General features: G+C 48.4%; 1 protein-coding gene across 6 annotated transcripts in view; it reads left to right on the top strand.

Moving 5' to 3' along the window:
* Amotl1 (angiomotin like 1) overlaps positions 1–22,512 on the top strand; it is a 127,033-nt gene that overhangs the window by 71,383 nt on the left and 33,138 nt on the right. For all 6 annotated transcript variants that reach the window (XM_006990515.4, XM_076575677.1, XM_042280423.2 and 3 more), the window contains 2 exons: positions 7,783–7,932; positions 10,540–11,500. In XM_006990515.4, the coding sequence (XP_006990577.1) occupies positions 7,783–7,932; positions 10,540–11,500 (1,111 nt within the window). The remainder of the gene's footprint in view (positions 1–7,782; positions 7,933–10,539; positions 11,501–22,512) is intronic.

Here is a 22,512-nt window from a genome sequence, read left to right as displayed (position 1 = left end):
CGTGTGGATTGTTAGCTGGCTGAAAACTCTGACCTCAGTGTGACCCTGCAAGCTTGATCTGCTGAGCTGCTTTCCCCTGCTCTTACAGACCTCACTGACTTCTCATCTTTATGTATATGAGTTCATGTGTGTGCGCAGGTGTGTATGCATGCATGTGTGATTGTGCATACAGAGACCATGGTTGACATAGAATGTTTCATCAGTAGCTCTCCATTGTATTCTTTGAGACAGGGTCTCTCACTGAACTTGGGTTCATGAATTTGTCAGGAGGTCTGCCTCTGTTCCCCAGTGCTGGGGTTTTAGACGCACCACCACATCTGGGTCTTCCCCTGGGAGCTGGTATACTAACTAAGGTCCTCATACTTATGTGACAGGCATTCGCCTGACTGAACCTTCTCCCCAGCTCACTGTGATCATCTTGTGAACAAGATTTTTACTGTTGATTTCCCCATTTTCATAAACTAGATGTATCTTTTACTGAGCACTTACTCTGTACAGGAGCACTGCATAGCCCTTGTCTCTTTTAGTGGACACATCAGCCAAAGTAGGAGTTGTATTATTTGCATTTGCTGTTAGGTAAAATCTGAAGTCTGATGTCCCGTAGTGATAGCCAGTGAAGTGACTGTCACTAAGCAGATTTGCCAAACCAAAGCCCAAAGCATGCATACCTTTGGCTGTTTTCTCCCGTCTTCATCTTTCTAATACTGGTGTTTTGTGCGGCAGGGTCATTCTCTTTCCTCTTCTTCTGTCCTCGTGTCCGTCCCCATGTCTGGGACTGTCCGGGACTGTCCAGGACTGTCCTGGCTTCCTGTTGGATGAGTCACTGCAGTGACTTTCCCACTTCCTAAGAGCAGAGTGTGTCACAGAGCCCTGCTTCACCCTGTGAAGTAGTCCTTGTTGGCTTACATTTTTGCTCATGAGCCTTCCCGCAGGGTCGGCTGGGCAGCTGTCTGTCTTAGGCTGGGCTGTCCTGAATCCACAGTCCCCTCATCCAGCAGAGTTCAACCGCCCTCAGCCCACCTGCCTCAGTGTTCGCCTGGAGGTCCTAGGCCTCCCCCACTTGCCTGGGCTGGGAGGTAACTCACTTCTAATTAGAATCTGTTTTTACATTTTCATCTTAAAATTCTCTTACATTTCACATCTTGCAGACATAGCCCATATAAGGGATGGGTAAAGTGTGTGTGATACAGAGCAGTGTTTCTCAAAGAGGTCTCTTTGGAACCCTGGGAGATTCCTGAGACTTAAACACCACCGTCCCAGTAATCCTGGTCACTGGCACTTTTTTCTGCATGTTGACGTTTGTCCTGGGTACAGAAGCGATGCTGTAGCAATGTTGCAGGGGGAAGAATGCCACACTTAAGTGACCAGTTTATTCTGCACATACAATAGAAGACGAAATTTAAAAGCCTGTTTCCCTCAAGAACACTCTAGATGGAGCAATGCAAATGATTGATGTAGTCAGATCTCAAGTTTGAGTACCATTTACTGTCCCATGTCCAGGAGGAACTGCCTCTGCCATAAGTGGAGAAAAGTACTTATGCACCTGAGATGAGGGACGTTTAATGAGCTGCTTTCAAAGGGAAAGTGTTTTTTAATCCAATACACATTTATTGTATGTGCATGAGTGTCTGCCTGCGTGTTTGTTAAGTATACCATGTGTGTGCAGTACCCACAGAGGTCAGAAGAAGGCATTGAATCCTCTGGAGCTGGAGTTCCAGACACTTGTGAACTACCACGTGAGTGCTGAGAATTAAACCCAGGTCCTCTGTAAGAGCAGCCCATGGTTACTGAGCCATCACTCCAGCCCTGAAAGTTGCTCACGGTTACAAGTTGCAGTAATAGTCTCCCAGTTCTGTTGTATTGTGAAAATAGCATCCTAGTACTGTGAGAACACACCCGTAGATGCTCAGTGTAGAGTCCGCTGCTATAGTTTCCCCCTTCTCTGACCCTCAGAGAAGCTGCCCTGGATTATCTGTTGTTGATATAAGAAGAAACACTGGTGCGACTCAGTCCCACGCTCTGCATTTCCCGTGCCACACAGATGTCCCTCCAGTTCCCCCTGTCCCCTTTATCTAGGGACTCCACATGACAGCCGCCTGCCTGTGTGCGGTGATTACCCCTGGATCTGCAAAGCCTCTCGCTCCTTTATCAGAGCCCTGGCTGTCCAGCAGAATCTGGGCAACTGTGCGTGTTGTTCAAGAAGCAAATCCTAGTATCTTAGGGGCAAGGACGGACTCGCTTATTTCCTTGTATTTACAGGTCCTGTCGCGCTCTTCTTGAACATGCTCAGCACTTTGGTTCACACTGATAAGAGCTCAGAGACATTTCTAAGCAAGCACAGCTGAGTTAAACTTTAGACAAGTTTAAAGCCACTTATCACATGTCATTTGGAGGGAGTCTAAATTAAGCAGGCGTCACTGCATTGGTTTAACATGTTTTCTGGAGTAGATGGCTTGGTCCATGGAATAGGATTCTTTTGATGCCGGTTTGGAAGATCATGTATGGGGCCGAGAATCTTGGAAGCTTCATTCATTACTTCCCACACTAAATCCCGTGTTTCCAATCATGTTTTTTAGGGAAAAAGAGAGTGAGAAAGCCTATTCCACTGTGCATTTCCTCTTAGAAAAGTACATATTGTGAACAGGTTGTGTGTTGTTCACAGGTATGTGTTTGTGCATAGATGTATATTATGAGCAAGTGTGTTGTGTGCAGGTATGTGTGTGTTGTGCCCAGGTGTGTGTTCACAGGTGTGTGTTGTGTACAGGTGTGTATTATGTATAGGTGTGTATTGTGAGCAGGTGTGTGTTGTGCCCAGGTGTGTGTTGTGTTAGGTGTGTAAGAATGAGGAGGACTTGCTGCCTTTACAAGTCTCGCCTTGTCTCAGGTGCCTACCGTATGGCTTGGCTCATTCCTTGCTTTCCGACTGTGTTCTTGAGATTTCCAGCTCCCTTTCAGCCAGTGTTTCCAGGCATGCGTCTCCTTGAGTGGGGTGCCCCACACCTCAGGAGAACCTCCAGTCCTGCCTGAACTAGGCACCAGGTCCCTGGCTCCAGCTACAGGCATTTGCACACTCAGCTAATTCCTTAGCCCTTCAGAAGCTGAGGCAGAAGCTGCAGTTGGTTGTGGTGGCTGAGAAGCCTTTTACACGGTTAGAGGAGGCTAGATGAGCTGGAGTGAAGCAGCTTTTAGGGGCAAGGGAAGCTTCAGATGATATGTAACAAGAAGTTTGACGTGTTGGTGACATCTGGGAGTCATCTTGCTGTCCCCTGCAGACCCCAGAGAACCAGTATTAGCTGCAGAGGGGACAGAAAGCATCCCTGTATTTTAGGGAGCCGAGGGGTGCAAGGGATTATCTGGAACTCAAAGGCTGCTCAGAGAGGGGGCCTTAGCATTTTCTCTCAACTGTGTGGTGCTGAGAGTGTCCCAGAGAAGCCTGCTTTGTTCTCTGTGTGCTCAGAGACTGTGCCTAACTGTATATGCTAAATCCACAAGTGCACAGCCCATCTTCAGAGGCTTCGCGGTCTCATGAGGGTGGTGGCACCGTCCTATCTTAAACAACACTGTCGCCACGTCCAGGGCTGTGGTGTTAAGGGTTAAGTTTTGTATCCTCCAAGCATAGGCTGCCGTGGTGGCTGATGGAGGAGTGTGTGCAGGAGAGGAGAGGGGTTATATGCAGGGGAGGGGAGGCCCTCCAGAAGAGGTAAACCTAAATAGAAGTAAATCTACTGAGAATTTAGAGCAGGGGGAAGGTGTGTGTGAAGCTAGGGGGTGGTACTCGGAGGATGAGGTGACATGCACAGGATGCAGGATGCTGCAGGATGCAGGATGCTGTGGCAATCAGTGAGATGATGGACAGCCAGAGGAGGAGCTTAGTGATAGACAGCCAGGAAACCAAAGACCAGAAGGTTATGTATGAAAGAAGTGGCATGTGGAAAGGAACCTAAGGACAGGGGAGTCTCAGTGCCACCCTCTCATGTGTGTGTGTGTGTGTGTGTTGGGTGACAGTAGTGTGACTGATGCCTGGACTTTAAACCTCAAAGTGTCTTCCGAGCCTGCTCAGTTGACATGGTGATGGATGCTGGAGCTGCCTCTAAGGAGTCCACCAGTTGCCATGGGAACAGAGTTGAGATGCTGCTTACAGTCCCTTGCCCTTCCTCTTTCCTCCCCTAGAAAGATGGTTTCATTTTAACTCTAATTCATTTTTCTTCAATGATGAGACCCTTTATCATCTCTACGGTTAGTGAGAGGAAAAATCTTGGTCAGGTTGCATCACCAGCCGGCTTGGAAGACAGTCACAACGAAAGGACAACCTAGAACTGTGGAGGGACATAGGTTTCTAGTGCCCCCAAAGCAAGCCAGAAGCACCTGAGCTCTGCAGAGGGGTGGGGGAGGGGGCAAGATTCTGTGGCTTGTGGATTTTGTCAGCCAAAGGAACGGCTCTTGGTGAAATGGGTCTTGTCAGTGTAGGGAAACATTGAACTTCCTAGAATTTCCTAGAGTTTCAGGGCATCAGCCTTTGTTGGTCACAATAGAGAAGACCCTTGCTTTTCTTCCAGTCAGGGGCACAGGGAGTTGCATGGACCTCCCTAGACCACCTCCCCAGAGACCTGGCACCTCACACTGAGCTTAGCCTCCTTTCCGGTGCTTTGGCCCTGTCTCCAAAACTCTCAGCAGAGGGTCTGGTTTACAAGAGGTTAGGTAACTTAGATCAGGGGGCCTTGCATAGAAGTAGTCCTTATGATGCCCGCCCACACAGCATGCTGTACAGCCATGCTGGTCAGATAGACTGCTGAGCCAGCAGCCAGAAGAGGCCCTTGATCTCCCTACTCCGGCAGGGTTCTTGGTCCCCGGGTCTGAGCCAGGCCTTACAGGGGCCTTCTGGGTGGTAGTGGCATCTGGAAGGCTTTTGTGGCTTCTTGCAGCTCCTGCTCCCCGTAAGGAAGTGCCAGCAAAGAAAACAGCATTCTGCTCAGGCTGTGCATCTGCTTCCAAGTTCTCATTTCAAATATCCTTGGTCTGGCGTTTTGCTTAAGAAAATAGAATGAATTTTTGCTAGAGAAGTCCCCTGTGCAAGACAATGAACTAACACAGGCAAGAAGGACTAGGAACACAGGCGAGGGAACACCAAGGCCTGGCAGACATTTTCTGTTTGACCTGGGAGTGCCGTCTGGGCTTTGAGACACGTACCACTGCCGCTTCTCCTGGCTCTATGTGAACTCTGGTTTCTCAGGGGGTCAGTGCTGGGGTAACCCCACTGTCTCTTGCTGGGGTGGACTAGAACTACCTGGGCAGCCTGTTCACCTGTAGGGTCTGTTCTCTCATTGTGGACCCTCTTGCCTTCCGTCAGCACCCAGAACCCTGGCAGCTGCGAAAATGTCTGTCAGCGAATATATGAGCCCTGAGTGTATGTGAAAGATGTCTTGAGTGACCATAGACCTGTGATCATAGCCAGACACAGTGTCTTGTGTGTGTGCGTGTGTGCGTGCGTGCGTGCGTGCGTGCGTGTGTGTGTGTGTGTGTGTGTGTGTGTGTGTGTACTAGTTCTTTCATTGACGACCATGTAGTAAAAGGCCGTGTGACTTTGGTGTCCTCTGAGGACAGGTTCCTTTAAAGACTGCTCTTCCATGGCATGCTCACTTACTTGGCTAGCCACGGGAAAAATGAGAAGAGTGGTTGGTCCGAACGCTGTTGCGGCTGTCATGGCTCAGTGCAGAGCCCATGGTGAGAACTATTCTAAAACCGCACACATTCTCTCTCCCCTATGTGCATTTGTATGCACACTATTGCTCTTATCGTATTCAAAGTCTGATCTCTTAGTCACATGACTATACAACAGCCTGTAAAGTTGCTGCATGCTGTCCCACAGCACTCCTGACCCAGCACAATATTAAGAAAACACCAGTTTGATCGGAGCACATGAACTCTTGACTCCAACCCCCACACTTGGTACGTGAGCTTTCAGTGTGGGGGTTTTGTGGGTTACTCTTTCCCCTGATATGCCCTGCTTTCCTCTAACTTTGGGACCCCCAACATTCAGTCCATATTGGAGTCATTCTGAGAGCTTTATAAAAGACAGCCTGGTGATACATGCCTGCAAGCCCAGCTACTCTGGAGGCAGAGGCGGGGGTGGGGAGGTGGGGGGTGCGGCGGGGGGGATGGCATGTTCAAGGTTTCCTTAACTACAGAGTTGAGTTGAGTTTAAGACTAGTCCAGGCAACTTAGTAAGACCCTTGATCAAAATAAAAAAAAAATATTTTAAGAAGCAAGAAATAGATATATCTTAGTCAGTGGTAGAATGCTTCCTGGTGTGCCCAGGACACTGGGTTCAGTACACATACACACACACACACACACACACACACACACACACACACACACACACACACTACAGTTGCTTGGGCCCTACCCTGTACTGGGATTTGAAAAGTACCCCAGGTCTCTAATATGCAGCCAAGCCTGGGCCTTGCTCCCTCTAGTTTGGCGCCCATCTGTGGGTAGAAATTAGGTCAGGATTTGACTGTGAGCAAAGCCGTATAGAGTCGCCAGTTCTAACCCTAGCTTTCAGATTTATAGGTCTAAGAGATGAGGCCCAGGAAGAGGTCTCATTTCTCTTCTCTTCAGGGCGGTCATTGCACATGGCTGGAAGGAGACGCCTCGGGCATTAAGACTGTGGTCTTAGACTGATCATGGTACCATATATCTTCTATGCTTAGTGTGTAATCATCTCTAACGTGAGAATCCCAACTGAATTTATTTATTTTAAATTTATGAGATAAGTATTTCAGCTGTGGGAATCATAACTCTATCTTTCTGAGCTAGATGTGCTCATTAGCTTGAGAGCACACTAACACATACGGATGCTGTTTTACCTGTGAGGGACAAGCACTCAGGGAGAGGCTGCGTTCTGGTTTTTTGGCCCTTGGTGTCATAAGTCACTAGTAGCTCTGATCTTGTGCAAAACTTAAGAGAAATTTCAGATGCCTGGTTTAAAACCATTGCTGAAAATTGTCTTGTTTTTGTTTTCCAACATGGAATTATCTTTCAGGCAAGTAGGCAGGGATTTTAATAAGAAATAAGTAATAACACGAGTCTCCAGAGTAAAGTGGGGGAAAATGCAGAGCTGTAATCCTGATGTCCACACAGAGGTATCAGAGCAGGAAGGGAAGACAGCCCAGTATGCCAGAGTCCCATGGCCCACACATGTGCTGTGGGTATCCCTGAAGTGGGAGCTCGCGTTTGGTAGCTGTGGGTCCGAGTTTGGCTCCGTGTGTGTGTGTGTGTGTGTGTGTGTGTGTGTGTGTGTGTGTGTGTAGCAGATAAAGGAGCTGAATGGTCATTGCTTGGCTGAGGTCCAAGCCCAAGCCCCTGGTTCTTCTGCAACGTGAGACTCAGCCACTTCCCAGGGAGCCGGAGCACGCGGGGCCCCAGCCTGGGACATTCTCTTGCCGACAGCTGTCCTCCTCACCTTCTCTTTCTGGTCTGCTCCACTCCCCCTCTCTGTCCTCTCCCTTGACCATTTCAAAGGTCGTGCCTCTTCCCGTTCCGCTGAGGACGGCGGGTGCTGCCACTGTGACAGTCTCGCGCCTTCTTCACTCAGCAGGTCTTGAGGACTCCTGGGTCAGCATGGTGGGTGGCTGGATTTGGGGCAGTTGTGAGAAGTACCTCTGGAATTTTATGAATGAAACAGGCAGACTCACTGCCAGTTGCCATGTGGGGGACGTGAGTCACGCAGGAAGGAGGGCCACGTGATTGGCACTAACACACATGGCTTTCTTTCTCCAGCTCCTCCCCGTGTCTGCTACAACCCCAGCAGTCCTGTGCAGATTCTAGAAGAGCCCGCCTACTTCTACCCAGACTTGCAGCTCTATTCTGGGAGGCATGAGGCATCCGCTTTGACAGTGGAGGCAAGCGGAGGCCTGAGGGGGAAAAGCGGTGAGTCTTTTTGCTGTCTGTGTGCTAGGAGCACGGAGGAGCAGAGTTTCTCATTTTCAGCTCTTCTGCAGTAAGTAACCCCTGTGCCTGTGGCTTCACTTTCCACCACTCTGCTTACCCAGCGTCTATGGTGATCTGAAGTATTAATTGAAAAATGCTAGAAGTAAATAGTTCATAAGTCTGAAATACTCTTAGGGCAGTATGTTGTCATAACGGAGCTATTTTACTATTGTCTATCACTAATAATCTCTTGTTACGAGTAATTTGTGTTCATTTTCTACATGTACACACACACACACACACACACACACACACACACACACATACACGCACACACAGGCACGTGGCATTTCCTGGATCTGGCACTGTCCTTGTTTTCAGGATTCCTCTGAGGGTCTTAGAATATATCCTTGAGGACGAAGGAGGGGCTGTTGTGTTTCAGACATTTCCTCATTCTCTAGCCTGGGGTCACCATACTGAGCTAAGAGTTGTCTCATGCTAGGGGATTTATTTTAATTTCACGTTGTGCCATGATGTTAATAAGACCATTTGGGGCTGGAAAAACAGCTCAGTTGGTAAGTATTGTCATCCAAGTACTAGGGCCTGAGTTGGATCCCAGAATGTAAAGAAACTGGGCGTGGTGTGTGCTTATCAGCCCAGCTCTGGTGAGGTGGAGAGAGGCAGGTCCCTGGAACTCACTGGTCTAGTTATTGATTCCCGGGTCCCAGTGAAAGATTGTCCCAAAAGACCAAGGTGACCTTCTCCCCCACCCCAAGGCTCAGAGAATATTGCGGGAGAGAGGGCAGAAACGGTGAAAACTTGGGAACAGGAGGGGTGGAGCTCTGTTCTCATGACATGGCTGTGGCATACTTGAGCCCCCAGCAGCTGTGGGACCCGCACAAGGCCAGCCCAGCTCCATCAGGCAGCATCCCAGCTGGCAGCACTGAACTTAGCAGGTTACAGAAAGTTAGAAGAAAGAAAGGGAGAGGATGGCAGGGTGGGTATGAAGAGATGGCGCCCGAGGTGGGTAGTAGGATCGAGATACACCATTTATGTGTATGGAATTGTCAAAGAACAGATAAAGGATATTCTGTTAAGAAAAATAAGTTCATGGTTCCTGAGGAGCAACGCGTGGAGTTGTGGCCGCCACACACACAGGTGTACCCAAACAAGCATGCAAATTCACTCCTATACACACCATAAAAAAGACGATTTCCTATGAGATTCTCTCCAGGAGAATCTTCATGTCTTCATACATAGGCGCTTCAGAATTAAATCCAATTATTCTCTGCTCAAATTCTAAATACGTTCTCCTGCCTGTTCTCAAATTATTTGCCTCTTTTCTTCCCTTCTCTGCTTTCATTTTTTTTTTGTTTTTGCAAATAAGTCAGAACTTCAAAATAAACCCCAAACCTTAGTAAATAAGGGACCTCCTCCTTTCAAACAACTTTCTGGTGGCGATGTCTCGGGGTGATGGAGAGAGTAGTGAAGCCATTTCAGGAAGGATCCCAGGGCTCCTGACAATGTGACCCCCTTTTCCAATGTAAAAAGAATTCAGTGATTTTCTTGACAGGTGAATGAGATGGCCGCTGAAATCCACAATGGCCGTCTCCCCTTGGGTTCGTTTGTTGTTACTGTTTTGCTGTCTCTCTGTGTAGCCCCGGCTGGCTTGGAACTGACTATACCGACCACTATACTGGTGGTCTCTGGGACAGGGAGGGAGACAATAAAGATTTTGTGGATCCGAGACAGAGGAGGTCAGAAGCAAGAGGTTTGGGGCTGTTTGGAATCTCCCAGAAACTGGTTAGCAGAGCCTGGGCCTGGGGAGGGGAGAGCGTGGAAGAGAGTTGAACAGAGCAGGTTGGGACAGAATCTGGGCTTGCTTCTGCTTTCTTACTGTCTGTCACTAGTGTGAAATTTCTTGAAAATAACCAAGAAACGAACAAGACACGGGATGCAGGAGTTGAGGAGGGAAGGACCGTGTGTTGGAAGTGCTGTCAGCTGCCATTGCTGAGGCGGGACCTTGACTTGGGAGCTGAAGACAAGCGTGGACATTTTGTTCAGTGGAGCTTGGGACATACAGACTAGAAGAGGCAGGAAGTGTAAATGGAGCCGGGAAGGAGGGTACTGAGGTGGTGGCCTGGGTGCTAAACCGGAAGAACATTTTAAACAGAGGGTAAACAACCAGGTTGAATGTTCTAGAAAGGTTATATGTGTAACATGAGTCCCAAAACTCAGGTTGGATTTGGTTACTAATCAGAGCAGAGTGTGTGATATTTGGAACAGGGGGACAGCCAATGTGGGTTGCCTTCTGTGGACAGCCCTGAGAGAAAGAAAGGAATGATGGAGGACCATCATTAGAGATCTGGCAGAGGGCCGTGGGTGGGAAGACGTAGGTCAGTTTCTGCCACAGCAGGGCTGTTAAGAAAGGGAAAGGTAGATCCAATCACAGAGGAGACAGGAAAGGGACCGAAGGGGCGAGCTGAGTCCCGCGAGGCATTGCAGGGGGGTGTAGGTGCTGGCACCTTCGGAACCCGGTCTTTAAATGACACCCTATGGGTGTCTCCTGGAGACAGCCTGTTAGCTCGGTTCCTGTTTGTCTTTCAGTGGAGGACCCTCTCTCCAACTTCCACTCCCCAAACTTCCTGAGGACCCCAGAGGTGGAAATGAGAGGTTCTGAGGATGTGGCAGCTGGAACAGTGTTACAGCGGCTGATCCAGGAACAGCTGCGCTATGGCACCCCGACCGAGAACATGAACCTGCTGGCCATTCAGCACCAGGCCACAGGGAGTGCAGGGCCAGCCCACGCCACCAACAACTTTTCTTCCACGGAAACCCTCACTCAAGAAGACCCACAAATGGTCTTCCAGTCGGCCCGCCAGGAGCCGCAGGGTCAAGAGCACCAGGGGGACAATTCGGTGATGGAGAAGCAGGTCCGCTCCACTCAGCCTCAACAGAACAATGAGGAGCTGCCCACATATGAGGAGGCCAAGGCCCAGTCTCAGTTCTTCAGGGGACAGCAGCAGCAGCAGCAGCAACAGCAGCAGCAGCAACAGCAGCAGCAGCAGCAGCAGGGACAGGGGTCCCTCGGCCACACTTACTACATGGCCGGAGGTACCAGTCAGAAGTCCCGCACGGAGGGGAGGCCCACGGTCAGCCGGGCCAGCAGCGGACAGGCACACAAGGACGAGGCCCTGAAAGAGCTGAAGCAAGGCCATGTCCGATCCCTCAGCGAGAGGATCATGCAGCTGTCACTGGAGAGGAATGGAGCTAAGCAACACCTCCCTAGCTCGGGAGATGGAAAGGGCTTCAAAGCTGGAGCAGGGCCATCCCCGGCCCCGCCTGCCTCGAAAGCACTGGACCCTCGTGGCCCTCCGCCCGAATACCCCTTCAAGAGCAAGCCAATGATGTCCCCAGTCAGCAAGAACCAAGATCACGGCCTTTACTACAGCGACCAGCACCCTGGAGTGCTCCATGAGATGGTCAAACCTTACCCTGCACCTCAGCCTGCGAGAACCGAAGTGGCCGTCCTGAGGTATCAGCCACCCCCGGAGTACGGGGTCACCAGGTAACGATCAACTCCGCTTTGCAAGCTCAACCATGTCTTTGTAGTTTAGTCCTCGTGAGGCATGTTAACTTTTTTATCAAAGCTTTTCTCTTGTTTGTAGTATTTAATAAGCCATCTGGGGGCTCAGATACATGGAAGGTAGAAGCAGAGGGCAGCTGGGAATGAGTTGTGTGCGTGTGCACACATGTATGTGTGCACACATGTGTGTGTGAGAGAATGTGGTTATACATGTACAGGTGCATGTGGCAACCACAGGAAAAAGTTGGCTGTCTTTGGTGGTGTTCCTCTGGCACCGTCCACTTTTTTTGTTGTATTTTAGACAGGATCTATCCAGAATTCACCAGTTAGGCTAGGCTGGCTGGCTAGGGAGTCCAGGGATCTACCTGTCTCTGCCTACCCAGCATAAGCATGGGCTGTCACACCCACTTTCTTGATGTGGGTTCTGGTACTGAGCTGGGTCCCTGTGCTTGTAAGGCAAGGACAGCCATCTCTCCAGCCATGAAGTTGTTTTGTAGTTTTTTCTGTTATATTAATAGACTACTCCCTCTCCCCTCCAAATTCCCCTCCCCACCCCCCTCCTTCTCTTCCTCTGGTTACTGGGTCAAGGTTTTACTAGGTAGCCTATGCTGGTCTTCAACTCATGAGCCTCTTGCCTCTGCCTCTCAAAGCTGGGATTATAGGCATGCACCACAATACCTACCTTTAAATTTTATCATCATACAATTTAGAGATGCCTTCTCTGGCTTTCATGGGCACTCACACACATTACACACTCACACACACACATACACACACACACCACACACTCACACATACACATCACACACACATCACACACTCACACACACATATATCACACACACACACATACACACCACACACATCACACATACACATCACACACATCACACATACACATCACACACATCACACATACACATCACACACACATACATCACAATTCACACACATATCACACACACACATCAGACACACATATCACACACATACCACACACGTGTGTGCACACACACATATCACACACACACACACCTCTCTCTCTCACATACACATATCACACACACACATACATCACACATTCACATACACAACACATACACACATCAGACACATCACACACACACACCTCTCTCTCACATACACACATCACACACACACATACATCACACATTCACACACACACCACACACACATCACACACACATATCACACACACACATATCACACACACACACATCACACACATCACACACACACATATCACACACACACACACACACACACACACACACTCACAGACTCTGGATGCTAGAATGGAGGCATTAACAAGACCATGGAAGGCCCTTAGTCCCACCCCTTATTCACAGACGTGAAGGTAAAGCATGGAGATCTGTGCAGGTGCAGAGCCTGTAGCTGTGGTAGCAAGGCCTCGGCTCAGCATCCAGCTTCTTGCTCTTTTGTTCTGTTCCATCTTACTGTAGTGTAAGTGTGCCTGCAGACTGATGGCCAGATTCAGCATTTCTTCCTGCGTGTGCCCTCTGTGCAGCCTCGGTCCACAGACACAGACGTGGTCCCTTCCCCAAAGCTCCTCGAAGTGTTGTCTCTGGGGAAACCGGTATCGGAACGGAACACATCGCTGCCGTTAGTGTGGTGTTCAGCCTGGAAATATGCAGAAAGCACTACTCGGTCGGATAGGATAAAAAGATTCAAAGTCAGAGGAGGATTAAGGAGGCTTCCCAGAGGAGGCAGCATTGACTGGGTCTCAAAGGATTAATAAAAGCTGTAGGTAGAGTAGAAAGGCATCTCTAGAGGCAGGAAAGCCACGGGAATGGCAGAGCCCAGGGGATAGGTGTGGAAAGCTGTGGCAGAGAATGTGTTTGCTCTCTGGACATTATGCCAAGGAGTTTAGCGTTAGCCTGTTAGGCGTGAGAAGTGTGGTGTTTTCAAGCAGATCCTGCATGCTGGTGTTCAGTGACGGTGGTTCAGGTTAGACAGGGAGATGGGGGGTGGGGTGGGGGTGGGGGTAGGGAAGGGGGGGCACGAGGCCTTTCCAGGAAGGTCAGAGAACTGGCAAGGGTGTCCAGGAGTAGAGGAGTGGTCAGGGAAATAGAACTGAAAGAACTGACTGGCATGTGTTTGAGGCATTGGGCATGTGGCCTGGAGAGAATGTGGGAGGGGCCAGCATTGGAGGGAAGAGCACTGTCCCTGAGAAGCCAGGTGCCACCTGCTGTTATAGGATGTCGAGGTTTGTCTGTGTCTAAATTGAATAAGTTAGAGCTCCTGATGGGACCCCAGTGTTTGAGTAGAGGATCCACCTGGCTCTACATCTTCTGGGAGGGGGCTGGGTGCTGGCACCTACTCCCCAGCTCTGACACATTTGACTCTAGGTGGATTTGATTGTCATGTTTCTGTTCCTGTAACCAAATACCTGGCAAAAAGCAACATGTAGGAGGGACAATTTATTTTGGCCCATGGTTTGAGAGCATGGTATCTGTCATGGCCGGGAAGGTGTAATGGAGTTGGAGTGGGGTGGGGTATGGCCTGACCTGTTACTCCTTACATCTCTGTGGACCAGGGTGCGGAGACCCTGGGCGGGGGTCGGATGCCAGCACTCAGCTGATTTTCTACTTAAATCCCTCTTTGTTCAGTCTGGAATGTGGTGCCACTCACATTCCGTGTGTTCCCGCTTCACCTAAGCTTCTCTGGAAACACCCCACACATGCCCAGAGGTGTATCTCCTGGGTGGGTCTAAATCCAGTGTAAATGAGGATGAGCCGTCGCCGTGTGGAACGGTCGTTGGGAAGCAGCCTGGCCGCCCCGAGCCCTCAGAAGCAGCCCATTGCATTCTTCCAGCATGGGCTCGGCCTGACTCTGGATGGAGCCCAGGAGTTCTCTCAGCTTTCCCCTAAAATCGTCACACTTCTGGTGTTTGTATCACACTGCCATTTCATAGATCACCCCAACATTTCTCTCAGCCTCTAGAAAGTCTTGATCATGATGGAAAATCTTTCCAGATGAAGTTCCTTCTTCCTTGCTGGCCTACAGTTTTTATGGTTTTGTTTTACTTTTGTGTATTGTGTTTTGCCTTCGTGTATGTCTGCACTGCCCCTGGAGGCCCAAAGAGGGTGTCGGAGTCTCAGGAACTGGAGTTGCAGATAGTCGTGAGCCACCATGTGAGTGCTGGGAATTGAACCCGGGTCCTCCATAGGAACAGCAGTGCTCTGGCAGAGCCGTCTCTATCAGCATGTAACCTGGGCCCTCTTTATTTCTTGGCAATAAACCATAATGTGAGGTGGGTCATAATGTGAGGTGAGGAGCAAATCACTTCCTGGAGGTAACCCTGGTGAGTTGGGGAGAGCACCACTCGTCTTGAAGTTCTGAGGTCAGAGACAAGAAACGTCCCAAGGATTAGAGTGCCCTGCTAAGCTTGGTGCTGGAATTTCCATGCCACATCAGAATATCTGAGAAGACGTAATAGACTGGCCATTGAGACTGGCCCCAGGGCTAGAAGGCCACTCTGTGAACACAGCCGCGGCGAGCCAGCCTGGCTCCCGCAGTACAGCCTTTGGCCAGCTACGTAAACAAACGTGTCTTCACACTGCCTGCTCCAGACATGTGTCGCAGAGCCTGAACTCTGGGGTTTGAACCTGAGACTCAGTGGTGTGCAGCATTATGCATGACCCAAGAGACAAGCAACCCTCCTAGGGGTCTCATGGGGAAGTTCCCTTTTCTGGTGCTTCAGGGGGTTGTACATTTGTAATGGCGATGACTTAGGATGCTGCAGGCTATTGGGTACATGCTACATACAAGGCAGCATAGACTTCCGAACCAGGATGGGCCCTGACTGAGCTCCCTAGGCCATCTTCCTGCCTGATGCTGCAAGAGGCCCTGCTTGGATCTAACGGATACCTAGAAACTTGGCCCCACTGATTACGTTTTGAGACTTTCTCTTTCTTGCCTACAGGCAGGTCTGAAGAGTGTGTGCTAGAACTTGGGTTTGAGCCCTAGTCACTTATAGAACTCTTTGCCTGTTCTGGCACACTGAAGGGGGAGCTCTTGGTGGTGATGTCATCCCTTTTAAGTCCTGTGTAAACTGCTAAGAGCAGTCAGTGGCCCACAGTCATCCTGCAGCATCGTGGTCATGGTCCCTTCTGTGAATGAGCTCAAGCAGCCACAGGAGGACAGTGCTGAGAACAGGAGAGCCAGGGCTGGGGCTGCTCCCAGGAGGTGGCTCTGTTCTTCCTGGGCTCCAGTTTCCTTTTCCTTCACCTGGAAATGAAAGTGGGTCACAGCGAGGACAAGATGAGACCAGGACTGTCCCTGTGAGGGCGGTGACTTCCTCCACCCCCAAAGCAAACATTTGGCTATTAATTCTGACTCACTCGTGGCTTACGGAGTGGGCACTGTTAATGGACACGAAGGCCCGAATGACGTCCAGGCATGGCTGGGCTTTTCTACCAGAGCAGTTTGGAGTCTATCAGTCAAGATGCAGCTTTGTTTTCCTAAGAAGTCTGTCTATGCTTTTAAAAAAAGAAAGAAAGAAAGAAAGAAAGAAAGAAAGAAAGAAAGAAAGAAAGAAAGAAAGAAAGAAAGAGAAAGAAAGAAAGAAAGAAAAAGATAGAGAAAGAAAAAGAAAGAAAAAGAAAAAGAAAGAAAGAGAGAGAAGAGGAAGAAGAGAAAGAAAGAAAAAGAAAGAAAGAAAAAAGAAAAGGAAAAGAAAACTAGAGCTGCTAAAAATTACATATTAATCTTGTATTTCCCAATAAACCACTAATATTGTAAAACATAGGATTTACAAGCTAGATGTAATCAATCTTAAATATTTCTTGTTCCTATGATTTATATACTTTAATCAGGATCATGTATAAAATAAGACTGGAACCTATTTCCTCTAATAGCTGTTTCAATTTTCCATTACAAATGTATGGCACTCAGTCACCTTAGTGGAGCACTCAGCGGGCCATGGAGCACCGTGGCAGGAAGGCAGAGTTTTCCCCAGGCCTACTGTATGCAGACACTTGGTGTGGCTTCTCTTCCTTAGCCTTTGCAACCATTTGAAGAAGTAGGGACTAGGGTTGGGGCGACTGGGCGAGAGGTGCATCAGTGTCTGTGGCTTGCTCCCATTTGAGTGGGGTCTGTCGTGGAGTGTGGTCAGCACCGGCTGTAGACTAATGACTGTTTTAGTAAGAGCCACCTTAGGAAGAGGCGGGCAGCTGTTGGTGAGGGACTCTGGAAGCCTTTCTTCTCCGCCCGCCGAGCCTGGGCATGCCTTTGCCCTTCATCGTGGCTCAGTTATGTCTGTTCAGCAGAGGGGCTTTGATTTCTAGCTTCCCAGAAACAAAGGAAAGGCTGCTGCCTGTTGGTCGGTCTTCTGCTCGTCTGTGAATGTACTGACTTGACTTTTGGTAGGTAGATGCCTGTAAAGCAGGGGAGGGTGGTGTCTGGCCCCAGCCTTCTATCCCAGGCTGCTGGAAGCTCCGAGAAGCCAGGAGCTGTGGTTTTCCTTGGACAGGGCTGGCTTCTTGCTTCTTGTCAGAAGCATGGCATCACCATCACCTTCCTCCTCATTCTGTTCAGTGAATGGGCACTGGATGTCCTGTGCTGTAGCTGGGGAAAGCTGCAAGTTTGACCAGATTGTGCTGCTACTGTGGTCTCTATAAAGATGCATTGCACATTCCTTCCCTAGAAATGTGATGTGCAGGGTCATTGTGCTGGCTAGTTTTATGTCAACTTAACACAAGCTAAAGTCATCTGAGAGGAGGGAATTAAGAAAATGCCTCCATGAGATCGGGCTGTAGGCAGGCCTGTAGGACATTTTCTTAATTAGTGATGGATGTGGGAGGGCCCAGCCTATTGTGAATGGTGCCATCTCTGGGCTGGTGGTCCTGTGTTCTATAAGAAAGCAGGCTGAGCAAGCCATAAGGAGCAATTCAGTAAGCAGCTCCCCTCCATGGCCTCTGCATCAGCTCCTGCCTCCAGGTTCCTGCCCTGTGCGAGTTCCTGCCCTCACTGCTTTTGATGAAGAACTGTTATATAGAATTGTGAGTGGAATAAGCCCTTTCCTCCCCACGTTGCTTTTTGGTCATGGTATATCATCAGAGCAATGGTAGCTCTAACTAAGTCACCCTCTGGGAACATGACAAATGGCATTCCATGGAGGAGAGGCATGCTCAGGAGCGTGTGACAAATGGACAATCACAACTGTGTAACCAGAGGACAAGTTAGCGGGAGCACGTACCTCTGAGTGTGAGCATGGAGGGTCTGACTATGGGCCAGTGCCGTGTTTGCCAAGTGATGGATTACAAGAAGGTTGGAGGCCCCTCTTATTGTAAGTCAGAAGTAGCTGGAAAAGGGGTAGGGGGAGAATTTGGGGAGTGTGTTTCTAAAGTGGTGAATTAGGATTTGTAGTTTATACAGTCATGAAAAGGAGCCAATGCCTGGGGCCCACAGGTAAACCAGGCCCCTTGGCTGCTCAGTGAAAACTATACATTTCCCTCAGTGAGAATGAGGCCATGTAGCTTCACTTAAGTTCTCCTGTGTAGGTCAGACTCGCTGTCAGGAGTATCAGCCAGCCTTGGTGGTGCTCACCTGTAATTCTAGCACTTAGGAGGCGGAGGCAGGAAGGTCAGTAATTCAGCCAAGGTCATTATTGGCCACATGGCAAGTTTGAGGCTAGCCAGGGTGACATTAGACCCTGTCTTTTAAAAAAAAGGAATTCAGTAATTTAGTAATTAGTAATTCAGGCTGAATTCTGGCTGGGTACGCCAAGTATAGTGCTGCTTTCATGTGTCCTGAGAAACAACCCTTCGGTGTGGGAATTTAAAGAAGCCAGGGTCAAGTTCAGGTCACTTTCCCAGGAAACCTGACACAACCCCAGCTGCAATGCATAACGGGGACAATTTCCTCACACAGAAGGGCCGTCTTCCCACCCACATAGCAGGGATTCTGAATTCGGCTGACTGAGAGTCAAGCCTTGGGACCTGTGGTCGTCCGCAGGACCAGAGCTGCAGGTGGGGACTTCTGCTCCTTCACTTTGCAGAGCTCAGCATCCTTTCTTACTTGATTGTATCTTTGAGGGTCTTGTTGTGTTGCCCAGCTTGACCTTGAGCTCCCAGGCTCGAGCAGTCCTGCCCCAGTCAGCCGGCTGAGTGGCTGGGATTAGGGGTGTCCTTTGTGCCAGCCGTCCTCATCTGTGTCATGGTATAGACCACAACTGAGTTGCTTCCTTACATAAACATCATGTTTATTGTAGAAGTTATATGTATGTCTTTCCTGCTAATTTATCCCACAGAGAAAGAAAATATTGATCTTCTCCATTTTCCTGTTCAAACACAACCTGTGTTAAACACTCTATTCAGTACATTGCTTTAAGGAACAGAAAGTTTTGAGAAAATACTGTGAACTGCAAGGCTTTTTAAAAGTGTGATTTTTTTCTTTTTTTGTGGCTTTTTATTATTTCATCTCATTCTTTTTCTTAATTACTAAAATAACAATGCTGATTATTTTCATATTTACTAATTTTTACATAATATACATGTATTGCTTAGGCAATAATTGTATTAGTTATTTTCTCCTCATCCTGACCAGATAACTGAGAAGAAAGAAATTGAGGAAAGGAGGGGTTTATTTTTGGCTCCTGGCTTACTGAGAACTACAGTTCCTCATGGTGGGGAAGGCGTGGCTTCCAGACTGTGAGTCTGCAGTCTGTGACTCTGCAGACTGTGTGTCTGCAGTCAGGAAGCAGAGAGAGATGAACACAGATGCCTCTCTGGCTTCTTCCTTTTATCCCTTTTATCAGTCTGAGCCCCTAGTCTGTGCAAGGTGCTGCCCACATTCAGGGTGGGTCTTTCCTTGGTTAAACTACTCTGGGAACATCCTCGTAGACACATGCAAAGGTGTGTCTCCTAGGTGACTCCAAATCCAGTCAAGTTGATGAAGATGAACCACAATATGAATTTTTAAAAAACTAGCTACATATATCCAATGAAAAAGAATAGCAAAAAGTAAAAGAAACAAAGGAAGAGCCATAGTTCCACTAACTGGAGACAATCCCTTTTATTGTCTGTTGGGCTATGCAGTAAGATTCTGTCTCATAGCAGAGGACACAACAAGAGTCCCAAGAGAACTCTTGAAAAAAAAAGTTGTGTAATTGCTTGTTGTGCTGACTTATTAATAGATACATTCAAGACTTGCTTCAGTTTTTATTTCTGTTCAGGTTTATGTTGGAAATTACACATTCCATGTTTTCACTTTCTCTTTTGTAAACTATTTTACCACATTCTCCATCTGTTTTCCTACTAATTTTTATTTCCTGCTGTATTTCACAAAATGTTTGTCAGTCAGACAAACCATTTTTTGTAAAGACTGACCTGTAGATACACATAGAGTTTAATGCACAGAATGTAGCATGCACTTCCCATTCTGCTCATTCATGGTCTGAGGCCACATGGGGACAGCTGGGCATTTACCACTGAATTCTGGATTGGCTTCCAAGGAGAGGCTGGTTGGTGTATGTGCAGTTTGGCCCTGTAGCAGTACAGGGGAGGGCCAGTGAAATGACTTGGCAGGAAAGGCACTGGCCACCAAGCCTACTGACCTGAAGTGGAAGGTCAGAGCTGTCTCTTCAAGTTATCCTCTGACTCTAGCACATATGCTATGATACATGCATTCACATGCACACATATATACATATACATGCACAGCACATTCATATACCTGTACAACACATACACGCATGTACATACACATGTACATACAGAGGCATGTACACATAATCAATAAAAATGTGATAGAAATACTGTATGGGCATGTATGTCATATAAAACTTTCCAGCGTCCCCTTTCATAGTATATTTTTTATTTTAAAACTCTATCAATTTGGGGGTTGGGGATTTAACTCAGTGGTAGAGCACTTGCCTAGCAAGCGCAAGGCCCTGGGTTCGGTCCTCAGCTCTGGAAAAAAACAAAAAACAAACAAAAACAACTCTATTAATTTGAATTTGTATTAGTTTGTGAGATAACATACTGGAATATCTAAAGCTCTAGAGAACTCATCTGATTTCTTCTCATGGTTAAGATGTACTATTTGATTGAACTAATCTATTTTGAGAAACTAGGATTTGTAATTTGGATGCTGGTCATCTCTTCAGTTGGAAGCCTTCATACATTCTGCTTTGGACAATTATTTAACACCTTTCTATTTTTTAAATTGTGTGTGTGTGTGTGTGTGTGTGTGTCACATGTGGTGGTTGCCTACAGAGACTAGGAGATGGTGCCAGATCCCCTGGAACTGTAGTTACATGCAGTTGTGAGCCACCCAATGTAGGTGCTGGGAACCAAACTCTGGTCCTCTGCAAGAGCAGAATGTGCGCTTAACCACTGAACCACCTCTCCAGCCCCTTTGTAAAATATGAAAAGATACAGATGAAATTTACTTAGAAGTCTATTTGTTGATTAACTTAAAATATTTGAAAGACACGTTTGTGCTGAGGGGATGATTCAGTAAAATGCCTGCTGCACAATTTGAAAATTTGCATTTGGATCCCCAGAACGTGGTGTGGTGGTGCCTGCTTGTAACCTCAGGCTGGAGGGCAGAGACGGGATGGTGGCCCAGCTGAATCGATGTATTTCAGGTTCAGTGAGAAACCCTGTCTCAAGAATTGAAGGCAGAGAGTGATTCAGGAAAGACACTGGACATTGACCTCTGGCCTCCAGACACACATGCCCCCAAATCTTCATGCACAAATCCACACAAACAAATATGTATGTAGCACTTAGATATAACAAAGTCCAAACAACAGACTCCTCACACTCTAGCTAATCCAGTATCCAAAGTATTATCTTTCAGCAAGTAATCAGTCTCAAAACCATCGAGATGTTTCTTCTTATTTCGTCTTGACGTTCTGATGACTTTCCTCAGAGCACGTGTTCAGCCACCTCTGCATCTGACTTGGACAAGCAGGAGTGAGAGCTGAGACTGATGACATGTTCTGATGTGTCCTGGCAGTGCCCTGCCTGAAGTGGCTCTGGTTTCTTGCCTCCATTCTATGGTGCTGACAGAGGGGCCCTGGTGTGGTGGGAGTGTGTGGTTTGGGAAGTGTTTTTAACTTTGGACAGAATGTCAGCTCTGTGATTCTCTGTAAATCCTGAGAGCCTTAATTTGCATACTTATGAAATAGAATAATGCTGCACCTGGTGTGGGAACAGTGGATGCCCAGGTTAGTGAGACGCAGATTAAACCAGCGCTATTCATGCTGCAGCTGTTTGCTGGGAGAATGTAAAGACTTGTTTAATATGCGTCTGAAGGCTGTTCTGTGTTGAGAGGAACATGTTACTGACAACTTCTTTCTCCAGACAGAGTAACACAGGGGAAGAGCAGAGTCACTGTGTAGGTGTCTTCATGATTGTGTAGTCTAGGTGATTGTGGTTGGAAGGAGACGACTGGAAGGGGTTATCCCTTCATCACAGTGTAGAAGGTTGTCTCTTCTTTGAAAAGCAGTCAAGCAAATAGGAACCAACTTGGTCTCAGAGCTGGGGATTAGATCAATGAACAGAAATGACTGCATGTCAAGTCACTCTGAGTCGTAAGCGTCTTTTGTTGGGAAAGTTGCACACTAATAATTAGATAGAAGAAAAGGCACTCGCATAGAATATTAAGTAATATTAAAGTATAAATTCGAGAGTAGAAATAGAATAAGGCTGTGGCTGCCACAGGCCCTGCCACCCCTGCCTGGCGTGGCTGTGGCTGCCACAGGCCCTGCCACCTCTGCCTGGCGTGGCTGCGGCTTGCACGGGCCCTGCCACTCCTGCCTGGCATGGCTGAGGCTTGCACGGGCCCTGCCACCCCTGCCTGGTGTGGCTGCGGCTTGCACGGGCCCTGCCACCTCTGCCTGGCATGGCTGCGGCTTGCATGGGCCCTGCCACCTCTGCCTGGCATGGCTGCGGCTTGCATGGGCCCTGCCACCTCTGCCTGGCATGGCTGCGGCTTGCACA

Source organism: Peromyscus maniculatus, chromosome 7 (assembly GCF_049852395.1).
Source record: "Peromyscus maniculatus bairdii isolate BWxNUB_F1_BW_parent chromosome 7, HU_Pman_BW_mat_3.1, whole genome shotgun sequence".
NCBI lineage: Eukaryota > Metazoa > Chordata > Mammalia > Rodentia > Cricetidae > Peromyscus > Peromyscus maniculatus.
Note: the sequence above shows the minus strand (reverse complement) of the source record. Positions and strands in the feature narration are given on the sequence as shown.